The sequence below is a fragment of the Copadichromis virginalis genome, linkage group LG14 (genome assembly GCF_057382275.1).
Source record: "Copadichromis virginalis isolate Kocher_CV1m ecotype Utaka linkage group LG14, C_Virginalis_male_GT1.1, whole genome shotgun sequence".
NCBI lineage: Eukaryota > Metazoa > Chordata > Actinopteri > Cichliformes > Cichlidae > Copadichromis > Copadichromis virginalis.
In genome coordinates, this window is record NC_140631.1 from 17,235,941 (window position 1) to 17,250,831 (window position 14,891).

At 41.8% G+C, this 14,891-nt stretch overlaps 1 protein-coding gene across 1 annotated transcript in view; it reads left to right on the top strand.

Annotated features, from left to right (window-relative positions):
* The window catches only part of veph1 (ventricular zone expressed PH domain-containing 1), a 96,889-nt gene extending 82,808 nt beyond the window's left edge, over positions 1-14,081 (top strand). Inside the window, exons 13-15 of the mRNA XM_085429616.1 lie at positions 6,064-6,200; positions 8,333-8,386; positions 8,703-14,081. Of these exons, the coding sequence (XP_085285742.1) occupies positions 6,064-6,200; positions 8,333-8,386; positions 8,703-8,885 (374 nt within the window). The 3' untranslated portion in view covers positions 8,886-14,081. The remainder of the gene's footprint in view (positions 1-6,063; positions 6,201-8,332; positions 8,387-8,702) is intronic.
* Positions 14,082-14,891: the final 810 nt, after the last annotated feature.

The following is a 14,891-nucleotide window of genomic DNA, read 5'->3' on the forward strand; positions in this document are numbered from 1 at the left end:
GGACATGCCTGAATACGGCACATACCAAGTGTGTCCTCTTATCCTGCGCTCCCTGGGCTGTTCAGTATTTTCACTTGGACAACATGCTGTTGCACTCACTTAACTGGCAAGCAGCAGAAGAGAAAAGGAAATAAAAATATATGGTGATTACATCAGTTTTCTCTCCACGTGTGGATTTGAGCACATTTGGTAATCTCGGGAAGACAAATCGACTTCTTTCAAAAATATGGAAAGCCCCATCTAAGTGTCATCCTCCCACATTCAATCAGCGAAGACAGAAATTTTCATCTCATTTTCTGGAAAAGAGAGACGTTCATCACACTGTGAAATTTTGAGTGTCATTGCTATAAATGGAATTTTGAGGCTTAGTGAAAGTTTGTCAAATCAAGGCAGCATTTCTCAAGGGTGCAACTGGAGGTTCTGGTGACATCATAGGGCGAGATTAGGGAAGCATGTTAGCTAATACATATGTGGCTGTCATGGCCTTTGTACATGTGTGGCATCATTTATGCAGCTCTACTGCAACACTTTCCAGCTTATGTTTCTTCTCTTATTTAAAACTTTACTACATAAGAATATATTTTTGGCGACCGTGGCTCAGGGGGTTGGGAAGCGTATCTGTAACCGGAAGGTCGCCGGTTCGATCCCCGGGCTCTCTGTCGTGGTCGTTGTGTCCTTGGGCAAGACACTTTACCCTACCGCCTACTGGTGTTGGCCAGAGGGGGCCGATGGCGCGATATGGCAGCCTCGCTTCTGTCAGTCTGCCCCAGGGCAGCTGTGGCTACAACCGTAGCTTGCCTCCACCAGTGTGTGAATGTGAGAGTGAATGAATAGTGGTATTGTAAAGCGCTTTGGGTGCCTTGAAAAGCGCTTTATAAATCCAATCCATTATTATTATTATTTTTGGAATTTAATCTTGCTCTTTTTTAATGTTGTCCCTAAGGTTTCCAGTAAAGGTTGAGTCAGTCACCGAGATTTTTTCTGGAAGCAGTTTTGAAACCATCAATTGGATTTGGCAGCAGAATCAATGACAATGGCACATCAGAACAAAATGAAGTACGATCTATGTGTAACAGGACACTTGTAGGTAGGGTATGGCATTAGGTTTGGTGAAGCCTGATTTGGAAACGGTGCTAGTGGTGCATGTATATACTACATTATGTTATATGCAGTCCTGTGAATAACTAAGTACACACTTACTGCTTCCACAGGAATTTAAAAAGGTAAAATTCGACCATACAGTGATCAGAAAAACTGCAAAAACCCAAGAGCTACATCTCAGACTCTACAGGCCTCAGTTCACTGTTAAATATTAAAGTTCATGACAGTATCATTAGGAGGCTGGGAGACTTCTGGACCACAGTTCTTTAGACAGATAAGATCAAAGTGGAGATGTTTGACAGTTACACACAGCAACATGTTTGGAAAAACCAAACACATCATGTCAGCACAAAAACCTCACAACAACTGTCATACACTGTGGTGGAGAGGTGATGATGTTCTGTAGCCACAGGACCCGGGCACCTTGCTGTCATTGAATCGACCACGAACTCCTCTGTGTACCAAAGTATTCTAAACTCAAATGTGAGGCCATCTGTCTGACAGATAAAGCTTTGATGCGTCATGCAATCATGCAGTGATTCCAAGGACGTCAGCAAATCTACAACAGAATGACTGAGAAAGAAAAGAATCAAGTCAATGTGCAGACGTCAACCCGACTGGGACAATCCGGTCGTTAACTGATGATGTGACGAATCCTACTTCCGGGCCTAAAGTAGTCTGCGTTTAATATGGCTTTTGTGTTGTTAACATGTTTAATGTTATGTATTTTCTTCTATTTAATCTCAAAAATCTCCTAAAACAGTCGGTGATCATTGTTGACCTCCCTTGGCTTTTATTACCACTAATGATTTATTTAAGCTCAATTTTTAAAACCTTATGATGTAACTACAGCCCAGCCCATGCAGCAGTATATGAATGACTAACCTCGTATTGTGGATGGATTATCTCAGTTGTTCTCCTGGCTGAAGTTTGGTCCTTTTACAGCATCCTGCCATGCGATTACATTTGTTCCTGACCACCGACAACACTCACATTAACTTTTATCGAGTGGAAAAAAAGTTAGCTTGCTTATATTATGCTAACATAGCTGTGTCGCTAGCGGTCACGTAGCACATCATTATATACCAGCTAGCCAAACTTCAGTAACCCTACAAACGTCACTGCTGTTTAGTTTTCTGCCTTCATTTATGCTGGAAGTGATAACAGAGCTGTACGTTTTAATTTGTTTCCAAAACCACGCAGTCAGGACATGCTATATTGTATTTAGATAGAAGCTAGCGAGCTAACTCCCTGCTAACTTCTAACTCCGTTAAATGTCATAAATTCCGTTTTCATGGATGCCTGGATGTTAAACTCAATTGTTACACCTGGTAGAGCAGAACGCTGATCATTTTATTAAAGATGAAAGACTTTAGACAGTTTTTCAACTCTCAGTAATGCCACAGTGATCGCTTGATATATGGACCTGCAGCGGAGTTTAGGCCCAGACATGGCTAGTGACGTCAGACTGAACAACCGGATAATAGCTGAATCGAACTTCTGCAGTGAGTCTGTGCATTAACCTATTCATAACTGCCACCAAGGTGCCATCACTGCTAGCATTCATGCTTGCATTTTACATGTTAATGATCACGACTGACATGACCATGACCGATAGAAACAAATACAAATGCTGGGCTCAGCTTTGTTGTTGACTTTTAAAAAATAAATAAATAAAAAATCCACTTCTTTGTGCATCTTTTCCAGGGATTTTCTTACATCCCTGAGATGTAAGAAAATCATGGGACATGGCCTGGAGACATGACCTTAGGAATAGTCCTCATTTTGACTAAATGATTCTTCTTCTTCTACCGATCCATTCAAAAACTGTGGCGAAAATGTAGCTGGAAATGCAAGGGAGGAATCGATGGTACTGAAAAGAGGAATTGCAATGTCCACATGACATGTAGATACATCTGTAGGCAGGTGCACGTCAGATTATGGTGCAGGTCACATTGTAGGGGGATTTGGGGTATAATCTAGATTTAACACCAAAATATAAAGCTCCAGTAAGAGAGCTGCGCATAAACCAATGCACCCAGACTTCAATAAACTGAAGCGACGCTGTAAAGAGAAGCTGGACAAAATTGCTCCACAACAATGCAAGAGACCGATAAACTCTTACAGAAAACGATTACTCAAGTCATCGTTGCTAAAAGTGGTTCTACAAGCTACCGAATCACAGGACATTTTTCACTTGACCGCACTGAGTCCTGTGAAATCTTTATTTTTCTCTGTGTGCCACGTAGCGTTTGTCTCTGGACTCTGTAACCACCTCTGTGTTTACAGTTTGTGTAATGCCTGGTTGCTTCACGAGAATAGAACGTGCTGAAAGTTTTGTCTCTACTTGCACCATTGTTGTTGTTTTCTTTTCTCTCTTTTTTTTTTTAACTCACCCTTGCTCGAATTTCCAGGAACCACTAGTGATATCATTTTCCATGGAAATTATATTTAAACCATAAGAAGACATTTGTGGTTGGTGATACAGCTTTAAATTATTATACAATAAGTTAGTAATAATATATAATAATTTAAAGCCTTCTAATAGGGTCACTTACATGGAGACTGAATTGCTAACATCACAGTGAGTAATTTGAGATTTTGCGTTTGTGTTCAGGATACGTGTCCCTGCTCTACTCACACCTAATATTGAGTTGATCGTGTGGTCGTGAAGCCAAGAACAGCAAACCATCAAAGTATCAAGCAGTTACACGTTATAAAAGCTAACTCCAGAGCTTGTAGAGGGTTTCTTTTAATATATATGTCTAGGCCTGAGGGAGAAATTAGGGTTGTTTGTAGGAGATGTTTCTGGAAATCATTTGGGTTGGAGACATGACTCATTTCCCATTTTTGAAATCCTGTCACTCCCATAACATTGCAGTCATTGATCAAGAGCCATATGCAGAGGGGGTCTTGTCAGGTTTGGCACTAAAATGGGTGATCTGACCACACATGGAAAGCAAACTAAACAACAGCTCCATGCAAAACCTTCCTGTTTCTGCACATTACTGTGGACCTTTTGTATTTGCTTATGATTTAGTGTATGTGTGTGTGTGTTTTATTAGCTGTGTCTTTGCTCGTTTGACATCAGCGTGTCTCCGATGAAAGACTGAAAGCCACTGCGCACGCCTGGGGCGGACAACAAAGGTTACCATTCCAGGTGTCTACATCAAAGCGAAGTGATGAGACACGAGGATTTATGCATCAAAGGACTTTTTAAAAATCAAAATGTTTGTTAGATGAAGCACTCAGCCTAGTTGCCCACAGTGGCAGGACTGCAGTAATCGGTGTTCCACAGCCCTGCGTAACAGTGTGTTTCTATATTGTTGTGCTGTCATAAATCATTTTCATTATTTTGTTTATAAATTGTCAAAACATACTATTAAATACCAGTAAAAAGTTATCACGCCTGAAATAATGTGTTTAAAATGCTGTCTTTGGTTTCTCTGTTGTCCATAAAAGGAAAGGAAATAATGTGGAAACAGAAAAGCAGCAAAGAAGCCCCTCTTTCTGCTCTCCTCTCTTCTGATTTGGGGTTGCCATGACCTTTCGTGGTGTGTTTGGTTTGGTTTCAAACCCCTTTGGGAGTCATCTGCTCAGCATGGAGGCCACACTCCAAACACTGATCAGATTGCCTAATCTGTTTTTAACCACGATATGGCGGATACAAAGGGCTGCTCTGTTCGCTCCTCTTTCTCTCTAAACTGGCGCCAAACCTGAACATGCCAAAACATGCCCACGGAGCGCTTAGAGTACACAGGAACTGTTTGCACACATGCGCTGCAGGCGCGAACACTTCGAGACATTATGCAGTGCATTATGACACTGATGTCTGATTTAGTCAGGTTGGGATTGAAACGGTCTTTAACCTGCCAGGTCATTTTCTCACAGCAACACAATATCCGTTATGTGTCAGTTCCAATTTAACTTCCTGGAAACCTGCAGGAAAGCTGCACGATGCAGGGAACGGTTGTGATTGGTATTTGAAGGCACTTGATTCGGGAGCACTTCCTGTTGCACTATTATAATGCTCATTTAATAGTGGGAAGCTGAACTCGTGATTAAAATGCATGGTGGAGGCTCTATCATGGTTTGCGGCTGCATTTCAGCCAGTGGTGTTTGGGATCGTGTCAAAACTCTTGAAATTAAGAATGCTGAAAAGCACCATCAGATTCTGATCCACTGTCTAATACCATCTAGAAAATGTTTGATTGGTAACAGCTTCATTTTTCAGCATGATAATGATCCCAAACGTACTGACAATGTGATAAAAACATACCTTAATAGAAAAACACGATCAGTCATAAACAGGCCTCCCCAGAGCCCGGACCTCAACATTGTTGAAGCAGTGTGGGACCATCTTAACAGAACAAAAAGCAGCCAGCGTCTAAAGAAAAGCTTTGAATGTCCTTCAAGAAGTCTAAAGAACTATTCGTGAAGACTGCTTACAAGAAACCACACCTAAGAGAGTTCAGACTTTGCTGAAGTCACATCAAATATTGACTTTTAAGCTTGTTAGAATTGTACACTGTGTTTATGCCTTATATAATGCAATTCCATGTATGTTTGCACACCCAAATCCTTTTGCACAGTACTTGAGAGTCATAGAAGATGGAGACAGAAACAGAAAGAAAGAAATCAGTTGGATTTTAGCTTGAATGTGTGGACTCCATCAGCTGTAGCAGCTGGCTGGTAACCCATACCGACCTCTGCATGACTTATTAGACGGACAAGCTTTCTCTAACATCTCTTACCTGCTGACAGCATAGGTCACGAACTTGGTGCTTTTTTTTTTACCTGATTGAAGCATTGATTCTGCTTTACCAGCTTGTGAGGACATCAGAGTGACCGACATGTTAGGTTAATTGCAAAGTATAATAAGTATAATATCTTGTTAATTAATTAATTAATTTTTTTCATTCTTTCCTTTACGTTTGTCATGTGTTTGTGTGCTATCTATAGTCGTAAACCAGGAGGGACAGCCTTTGATCGAGGGGAAGCTGAAAGAGAAACAGGTTCGCTGGAAGTTCATTAAGCGCTGGAAAACCCGCTACTTCACCTTGGCGGGAAATCAGCTCCTTTTCCGGAGAGGCAAATCGGTAGGTAGACACTGAAAATGAACCCTAACACATAAACATACACCTACGCATGGTCCCGTCCTCTCGCTTATAAAGCTGTCAGTAATCTTACTATGTCTCGTGTGATTTAAATCATGATGAAACTGTATAAAACAGCGGAAATGGCACCTCAGCAGGAGCATCTGATGAATCCAGCTATAACAAATCTTGGCCCTGCTAAGGACTCTTGGGGGAGGGGCGGGACTCGCAAAGACAAAGTGTGATGCTACAAAAACATGACTTACTTGCAGAAATGGTTATGCACAAGTAGCTCAAGGAGAAAGAGCCTTGAACGTGAAATACTGACTCTCATCTGAGTAAACGTGATCTCTCCCTCCTTGCTTTATCAAACACAGTTTATGGCAGTCATCTGCACAGGAGAAACTGTTATAGGGATCGAGTGTCATCTGGACTTTAGTCAGTGTTGTGTCTAAAATAGCAGCTCTCCAAATTAGAGGACAGCATAGAGGAGTTTATGGAAACAGGGGAATATTCATCTCTCTCCTGCTTCTTTTTGTTTTTTCCCTAACTTTAAACAAAAGTCTTTGTGCTCGGATCCAGATGGTAATGGAGTCTGCTGTTTTGCAGCCACCGCAGATTGGGAAGGTTTTGTGTCTTTGTTCTCAGAGCCCTGTCTGTCTCTGCCAGCAGGTTCTGGAGGTGGTTGGCATGTTGTGAAAGACGTTTTTTCCTGACGAGAACCAAAAAATATTTCCTTCGTACTGAACGATCAGGCAGCTTTGACTGTCAGACATGCATCGTACTCTGGTGCACAAGTAAAAGGAACAAGAAACCCCGCCAACATTTTTACATATAGGTTATGTGTGAGTCTGTGGCTCCACAGTGTAGTGGTTGACACGTGAAAAACCCCTATTTTGAAACTGGGGTGAAGGCATAAATTGCATCAGGAAATCTGTGGCAACGAAAAGGAAGCAGCCAGAAGGAAGAAACTGGTTATAGTGGATTTGAAGTGTGCATACTCTGTCACATCCTAAAATGCATTCATGGCCCAACAGCTGGGATGTGTGGAGGTTAAGCACATAGGTTCGTGTATCTCACACCTCATCCAGTTTACCTTTTGCCGTCTTTTCTGCAGCCAAAATTCATCAGTCGTGTTTTATATGAAGTCCACATCAACCTTTTAGAACAGAACCTCCAGTTCCTCATGTGTCACCTGGTACTCTGATCATCCACTGATCCCGAGTCTCTCTGTAAGCCAGACTGATCATGTGAAAGCTGACGTTGTTGCACAAATTAACATGTCTATATACCTCCAAAAACAGCTGCGAGATGAAAATGTAGGTAAAAATTAGGTACAGCCTCAATTTTGCAACAACGACATTTCTGCTGATACAGAGAAAAAAATTGTGAAGTAAGTTTCATTCATGCTTACAGCTCACAGTCGGCAGTATTTCCTAATCTGGAAAAACATGTCACGTGGCTGCCTTCTTAACTTAACACTACACCTATGTACTAGATATTTATAGCATGAAGATACATGGCTTCTTGAAATAGAGTAAACCTAATGCAATGTTTAAAATCTGCTGATTCTGAGGTCAGATGTGAACTTTTTTCCAGATTTAGTTGATTTTAAATTCCTCCGTATGGCTCAGATCAATCAAATGTCTGTTTGAATCCCCAGCAGAAAACACAGCCTGTGAACATGTCGACCCCAATAGCTTTTCAGCTCTCTCTCACACACACACACACACACTAAAGAAAGGATGTGGTAACTTACCATGAGTCTGCACCCATATTTGGTTAAGTGGTTGTAACCGCTTAACCAAATATGGGGGTAAGAAGACATGGCTGTGTTGCAATATGCACACAAACTTACCAGCTCATACAATTCAAATGGCCCTTACGGTAGGTGGGTAAAATACAGAAAGGAGGGGACTGAGGAGTGGGAGGACTGTAGAAATTCCAGTGCTTTCTGTTGTAGGAGGAGAGCTGGCCACTTCTACCTACCGGCAACCTCGCGAATCACCTCTTACTAGCAGGATGTGTTTGATCGTTACAGATGAATTAAAGCACTTTGAAATCAGTTTCTGATTCTTTGTGATTCTTTTATCTCCTAGTAAAGTATTTAAAGTCACTGTGTGTCCTCCCCACAGAAGGATGAGCTGGATGACATCCCGATTGAGCTGAGCAAGGTGCAAAGCGTCAAGGTGACTGCCATCATCCCTCAGAACGCTTCCATCACTTACCCATATCCTCACCACTGATCACCATCAGCGCTACTTACACCTCTGTCAGTTTGAAGCTAATATATCATCTGACCTAAAGGTCTAAACTCTTCCCAGGATTCAGAGCTAAGCAGATCAGCTTGACAAGGATAAATAAGCTACTATAAATATGATAGAAGAAACCAACATGAAGCCAAAACACATTTTTTTTAAAAAGACAGCAGCTCTCCTCCAAACGAGCTAGATGATGAAGTCGTCTTGTCTATTAATCTTCCCCACCCACTTGTTCTGTTTGCAGGTGGTAGCCAAGAAGCGTCGGGACCGGGGTCTGCCGCGCGCCTTCGAGATCTTCACCGACAGTAAAACGTACGTGCTGAAGGCTCAGGATGAGAAACACGCTGAAGAGTGGCTGCAGTGCATCAACGTGGCTGTGGCTCAGGCCAAAGAGAGGGAGAACAGAGAGACCACCACCTACCTGTGAGAGCGGCACCGACCGAGACGGCGGCGGGGACGCGAACGCGCAGCCAAACATACGCTGACTTCCACATGTAGGATATTTGTTTCTTGTAAGCATTTACAAGACGGGGGGATAAAAAAAACCCCAGCAGGTGACTCTGAGAAGAAAAACTAAGCGCACTGCTAGTAACTTGTCAATAGCACCACCAGCTCTGTCTTCAGTCGTAGTAATGATGGAGCGCAAATAAGAAAAAGGATTTTTAGACATTAAACCAGCAATAAAAGACTAATGAAGGATGGTTACGTATCAAAAACACGACTCCCTGTATTTACCATTACGTTTAACCAACCTGCCCGTGTGCCATGCTTCTCGGCACGTAGGCCGCCATCAGCGATAGCAAATGTTTGCTTTACGTGTTCAGATGTCACCTGACTTTTCCGCTTTGCTCCTACAAGCAAACGAAGCAGGCATCAGTGGGAAGTTGGGATTTCTCCGTTTAATGACACATTTAGAGTCCAGAGTAGTATTCAACAATAAAGACTTCATCAAAGCAAAGACCTCATAAGGAGTTGTAGCAATAATGAGACTGAACAGTTCCTCTGGAAAGCAGGAAGGATGAAAAACGAGCCTAATGGACAGCAGATGGGGAGCACATTGGATACTGGAATTGTGTGTGTGTGTGTGTGTGTGTGTGTGTGTGTGTGTGTGTGTGTGTGTGTGTGTGTGTGTGTGTGTGTGTGTGTGTGTGTGTGTGTGTGTGTGAAAGAGAGAGTGAGTGATCTTAAAGGAATAGTTCAGCACTTTGCGATATATGCAGTCACCTTCCTGCCAAGAACTGGAAGAGATGATTCAGGCTGCTTTCATGTAGCTGTGTGGGTCAAGTGAAATGAAGCTAAAGCTTAGTGTAAAGACTGGAATTTGAGTTTGACTAGTCTGGCTATGACTAACTCCTGGTAAGGGGGTGGCAGCCGGGGACAGCATATTTCCTCAAATGTCAAACAGGGCCAATAATAGGATATGTTTAACTCATTTTGTGTCATGTATCCTGCTGTATTCTGTTTTTTTCATCACTAACCGGGTTTTTCCTAGCTTAAACGGGTCGGGAGCAGCGTCAGCACAGCTGTTGCCTAATAGTGGAGTTTGGATCACAGGTTTCTAAGAAATCACTGAAGCAAATGAGTGGTTTCCTTGTGGATTTAGAAAGGTTGCCAGTTGAGTCACACTGATTTTCAATGACTCTGCGAGAGAGAGAGTGGAGGTGAGCTGGCTTACTTTAGAACAGGCCTGTTCCTCGGGTTTGGGTTTAAAAGCTTGTGTGATTTTATTATTTTATTTTGGGGGGAAATGTGTCATTAGATTTTTATTTTTCTCCCTGAAAATTGAGACGGATGGATGAAGAAAGAGTGAAGATGTGAGTGTTTAAATTGGCTCTAACTGATAGTGTGCACCAGTTGAACTTTGACAGACAGGTATTCACTCTCTCTACCCACAGGTGAATGCTGCCTTAGCACTTTTTGAAGTTATATGTAACATTAAAGCTGCTAAAGGTGGTCTTAATTTGAACTCGTTTGACAGACGAGCTCTCTCTCGTCGGTCTTTTGGCTAAACCCCTGTCAGCTGTGTAAATGCAGCCATAACACAGCCTTTCCCACCAGGTCAGGTTACCCGTTTGTACTTTTAGCTGTCCCTGTTACCCCCACCACCACACACACAGCAGAGCTGACCTGCATCTGCTTACAAATCATATTATTTACATCATGTCTCTCCCTCACATTTTTATTCCTTCCTTCCTTCCTTCCTTCCTTCCTTCCTTATGACCTACTTACACACATGACTTTGGGCCCTAAAGCCAGTGGGGTATTCCCCCATGACTGCACTTAAGTTTTTATAAAAATTAATATTTACATTCATTGGGGTACGGCAGCATCTCAAGAAACTGTGGACAGAAAGGAATTGGATAATCTTGGTCCTAGATGAATGAAACCTACTGATTCCGATTGCTGACAATCAGGATGGATACAGCCTACCATCTTGTTTCTGACCACTATCTTCACATTTAATCACTAATAATTATTAAACTCTGGCTTTCACACCGATAGTTTGCCTTTTTGTCCCATCTCCCACCAATCACCCCCAACCAGTAGCTGCAGATGCCTGGCCTTCTTTGAGCCTGGTCCTGTTGGGGCGTTCTTCCTGTTAAAAGGGAGTTTTTCCTTCCAATCGTTGCCATGAGCTTGCTCAATTGACTGTGTGCACGTTAGGATATGCTACTTCCGGTGCGGAAACTCCTGTGGGGAGCTTTGTTTCCGGTGTCCTATTCGCGCCTGGTTTACGATCCAAAACACGTTAATCAAGTGAATGAATCAAGCGGCGATTTACATTTCTATAGATGTCTTGGGCATTTACCCAATATGTCTGTAAATGATGTTCATTGACTTGTCGATATTTTTTCCCCGGGCCTCAGAGCAAAAGAGAAAAGGGATTCAAATGTTATATTTCTCAGCTGTCCCTCGTTTATCGCGGGTGTTATGTTCTAAAAATAACCAGCGATAGGTGAAATCAAGAAAGCCAATTTTATTTTTTGACGGTGCAAAACTTTTCCTGGACATACAGTACTGCTCTTCAGAGTCACACTGCTAGCGATCGATGCAGCGATTCTGTACTGTACAGGAGAGACGTCACGGAGGAGATCGTCTGCAGCGATCGGGACGCAGGACACAATGTGACGTAAAAAAAATAAGCATGCAAACTTGCACTAAAAAATCTGCGAAACAGCGAGGTGAAAGGTGAACCGCGTTATTAGTGAGGGACCGCTGTAATTTTGAAGGTAAGTCACAACATACCCTTCGTACATACTAATGTATAGAAACCGTTACCAGCAATCATTCATTTTTTGTGTGGCTTTTTTCACGGTTTGTTAACATGCTGTGTAGGTGTGTACTTGACTAGCTGATATCAACATAATGGGGGAAACATCTGGTTTGACTATTCTTCACCTGTAGTTTGAATGCTGAACATTTGCCTGTTTAAATCATGAGACCAGTCACTATACAGAGATGTGCTTCTGAATGTGGACGATGTGTCTTCTGCTGCAGTGATGCAGTTCTGCTTGTGTTGAGTGATGTAAACAACTGATCGATCTAAACTCTTTAAACGTCAAAATTGATCATTAGATTTTTTGTGACACAACAGTGGTGAGCGTTCCCACCTTCTGCTCTTTGTAACTTAACGCGATCTTTCCGTTTTCGAGTTTTGGACATGATTTTGGAGTATATCTTTGCAGTAGCGATTGACCGCAAAGTAAAGCTACCGGAAATGTACAACCCCACATCCGGTCTCAAACCAGGAAGTTAGCATTTTCTCGTGCACAGGGTCAATAGGGGGTTGTCTGATTGTTGGGGTTTTCTCTCTATTATTGTAGGGTTGCTTTATACTTTACAGTATAAAGTGTCTTGAGGCGGCTGTTGTGATTTGGTGCTATATAAAAGTTTTTCCTGACTACATTTGAGACAAAGTTTTATGCTATTAGATATCATTATTATATTCAGCACCTCTGCTGACCTGCTGTATTGTAAAGGTTTCATAAAGCTCTTGCTCTTTTTAGTTGAACAGTGTTGATTTGTGTTTAAAGTGAATGTGTTATAACATGAATGCCAGAGTTGTGTTAAAGTAGCAATATCAGCTGTCAGTGCTGCCAAGGTGGCTTAGTTTCCAAATCTCTATTCTATCTATCTATCTATCTATTAGGGGTGCAACGATACTTGTATTGATATTGAACCGTTTGATACAGTGCTTTCGGTTTGGTACGCATATGTATCGAACAATACAAAATTTTTTAGTTATTTTATCAACTTTTCTTCTGACGATGCTGTCTGTGTTGAGCGTTCAGTGGATCTGCGTTCGACTACTCCGCCTAGGCTGCACTGTCGAGTGCAGATCCACTGAGCGCAGCGCAAGCTAGCAAGACAGAAGCTAAGCTCGTTGCAACATGGCAAATTGAACCTCCCCCACCCTCATTCAGATCTGGCCTTTGGAACCATCTTGGTCTTCATGTGAAGCATGACCCTGAAGGTAAGCGCGTCATGGACAAAAGTAAAACAGTATGTCGGATGTGCCACGCAATGCTCAATTTGTGGGAACTAGTGCGTTAGCGCAATTAGCCCGTTAACGGGGCGTCCAGCCCCACTCATGGGGCGATCCGCGGTAACTTGTTAACGGAGATTTGCCGTGTTGTGGCGTTAACGTCATTTCAATGAGATTAACGCTGACAGCACTAGTGTGAACACAACAAATATGACTGCACATTTACACAGACATCCTAGTGCAAAGACAAGTGGAAGCAGACAAAAACAACAAGCATGCATGCTACAAACTTTACCCGTCATTTAGACAGCCGTTAGCACATGATTCTCCTCATGGGGACCTGATATGTTTAATATGCTGCTGAGAATATAGCCCAGAAGAAGCGTATAGTATAGCTTTTATTTTGAAAAGAGCCATTTCTCTGTAATAAACTCTCTTTTCCAAAGATGAGCGATTTCTCGATCAGATAGATTTATTTTTTTTATTTTGTTTCAGCAACATTAAATTTAAAAACTGTACTTTTGAGTTGAAATATATATTTATAATTTTAATAAATGACAAATTAAAAAGGCATGAACATTTTTTTGTATCGAAAAAATATCGAACCGCGACACCAAAGTATCGAACCGAACCGTGAATTTTGTGTATCGTTGCACCCCTACTAACTATCTATCTATGAAGCAGGATGGAAACTGCTGTAGATTTTTAACAATCACACAAACTGTGAAGATGATTATAAGTATTCCAGTGAATGTATAAAAACATTAGCATTAATATCAGCCTCGTGTGGCGAATCATAGATGTTTGCTGTTGTTTTTTCTTGCTTTTAACCTTTAGCATGTTGTTCGATTGCATTTGATTGTTTTTATATAATGTCAGTATTTATTTTTACAGGCATTTAACACTTTTATCGTGTCTGGAAAGACGACTGAAACTACAAATGCCAGATTTTACTTTGTCTCCTCCTCGTCTTCCTCTTCTCTTGTTTTATATTACTCTGAATTAACACTGCAAACAAATGAAAGCTGTATTCTATTTGAAAATTCAACAGTTATTGTTGTGATTGTCATATTTTGCCTGCTGCACCTTCTGCATGCCTGCCTATCAGACAGAGCGCTGTAATAAATCTTTACAATAACTGAACGCCGTGATCGTCGCTGAATTTTTGTTTGTTTGGTTTTTTTTGCTCTTCAGTCAGGAAAGAAGTTAAAGGTTTCCTTTACAGAAACACCGTCCAAACTCCTGGATGTCATTACATTATCAGTGTAAATTACACTCGGGCTCTCACTTTAAAGATGCTGTAACTTTAGTAAGACCCTCAGTACGTGCAGAAAGAAACACGTGGGGAGAAAATAGGATAATTACCAAAGTTATTCCATAATCTTCATTCCTCGAGACACATTTCTCATGCAGGAACGAAACTGGACCACCTCAATCACGAGCTTTGGAGATGACTCGGTGTGAAGCGTTAGGGAGCACTTTGCAGCGTGGCTGTAGGATCTGACACAGCACAGTGCATGTCAGAGCTGGTAGCAGTTACATATAATAATCAAATTCAGATCAAGCTCAGTTAAACTGCAACAAATCATTTCTGACAGCTGGACGTTTTGAGTGAGCCGGGCTCAGCTTGTGATGCACTCTTTCAGTTGTTTATTCGTACTATAAACACATAAGTAACCACAGTGACTACTGATCTGAAGCCTCTTTGCTTGGAGTACAGCGTGTTACAGGACTATCTGTGAATCACAGAGAATATCATGTCAGTCCTGTAAGTGACCTCCAACACCTTATCTCGCTTCATAGCGATTTTTCTGCGGGGCTGGTGGAAAAATACTGCCTTTCTCACCATCCATCTCCATGGAGCACCACTAACGTCCATCATCAGGAATTCTGACATACTCGGTAGTCTCCATCAGCTATCTCTTCAACGAATACCTGCACGTTTTA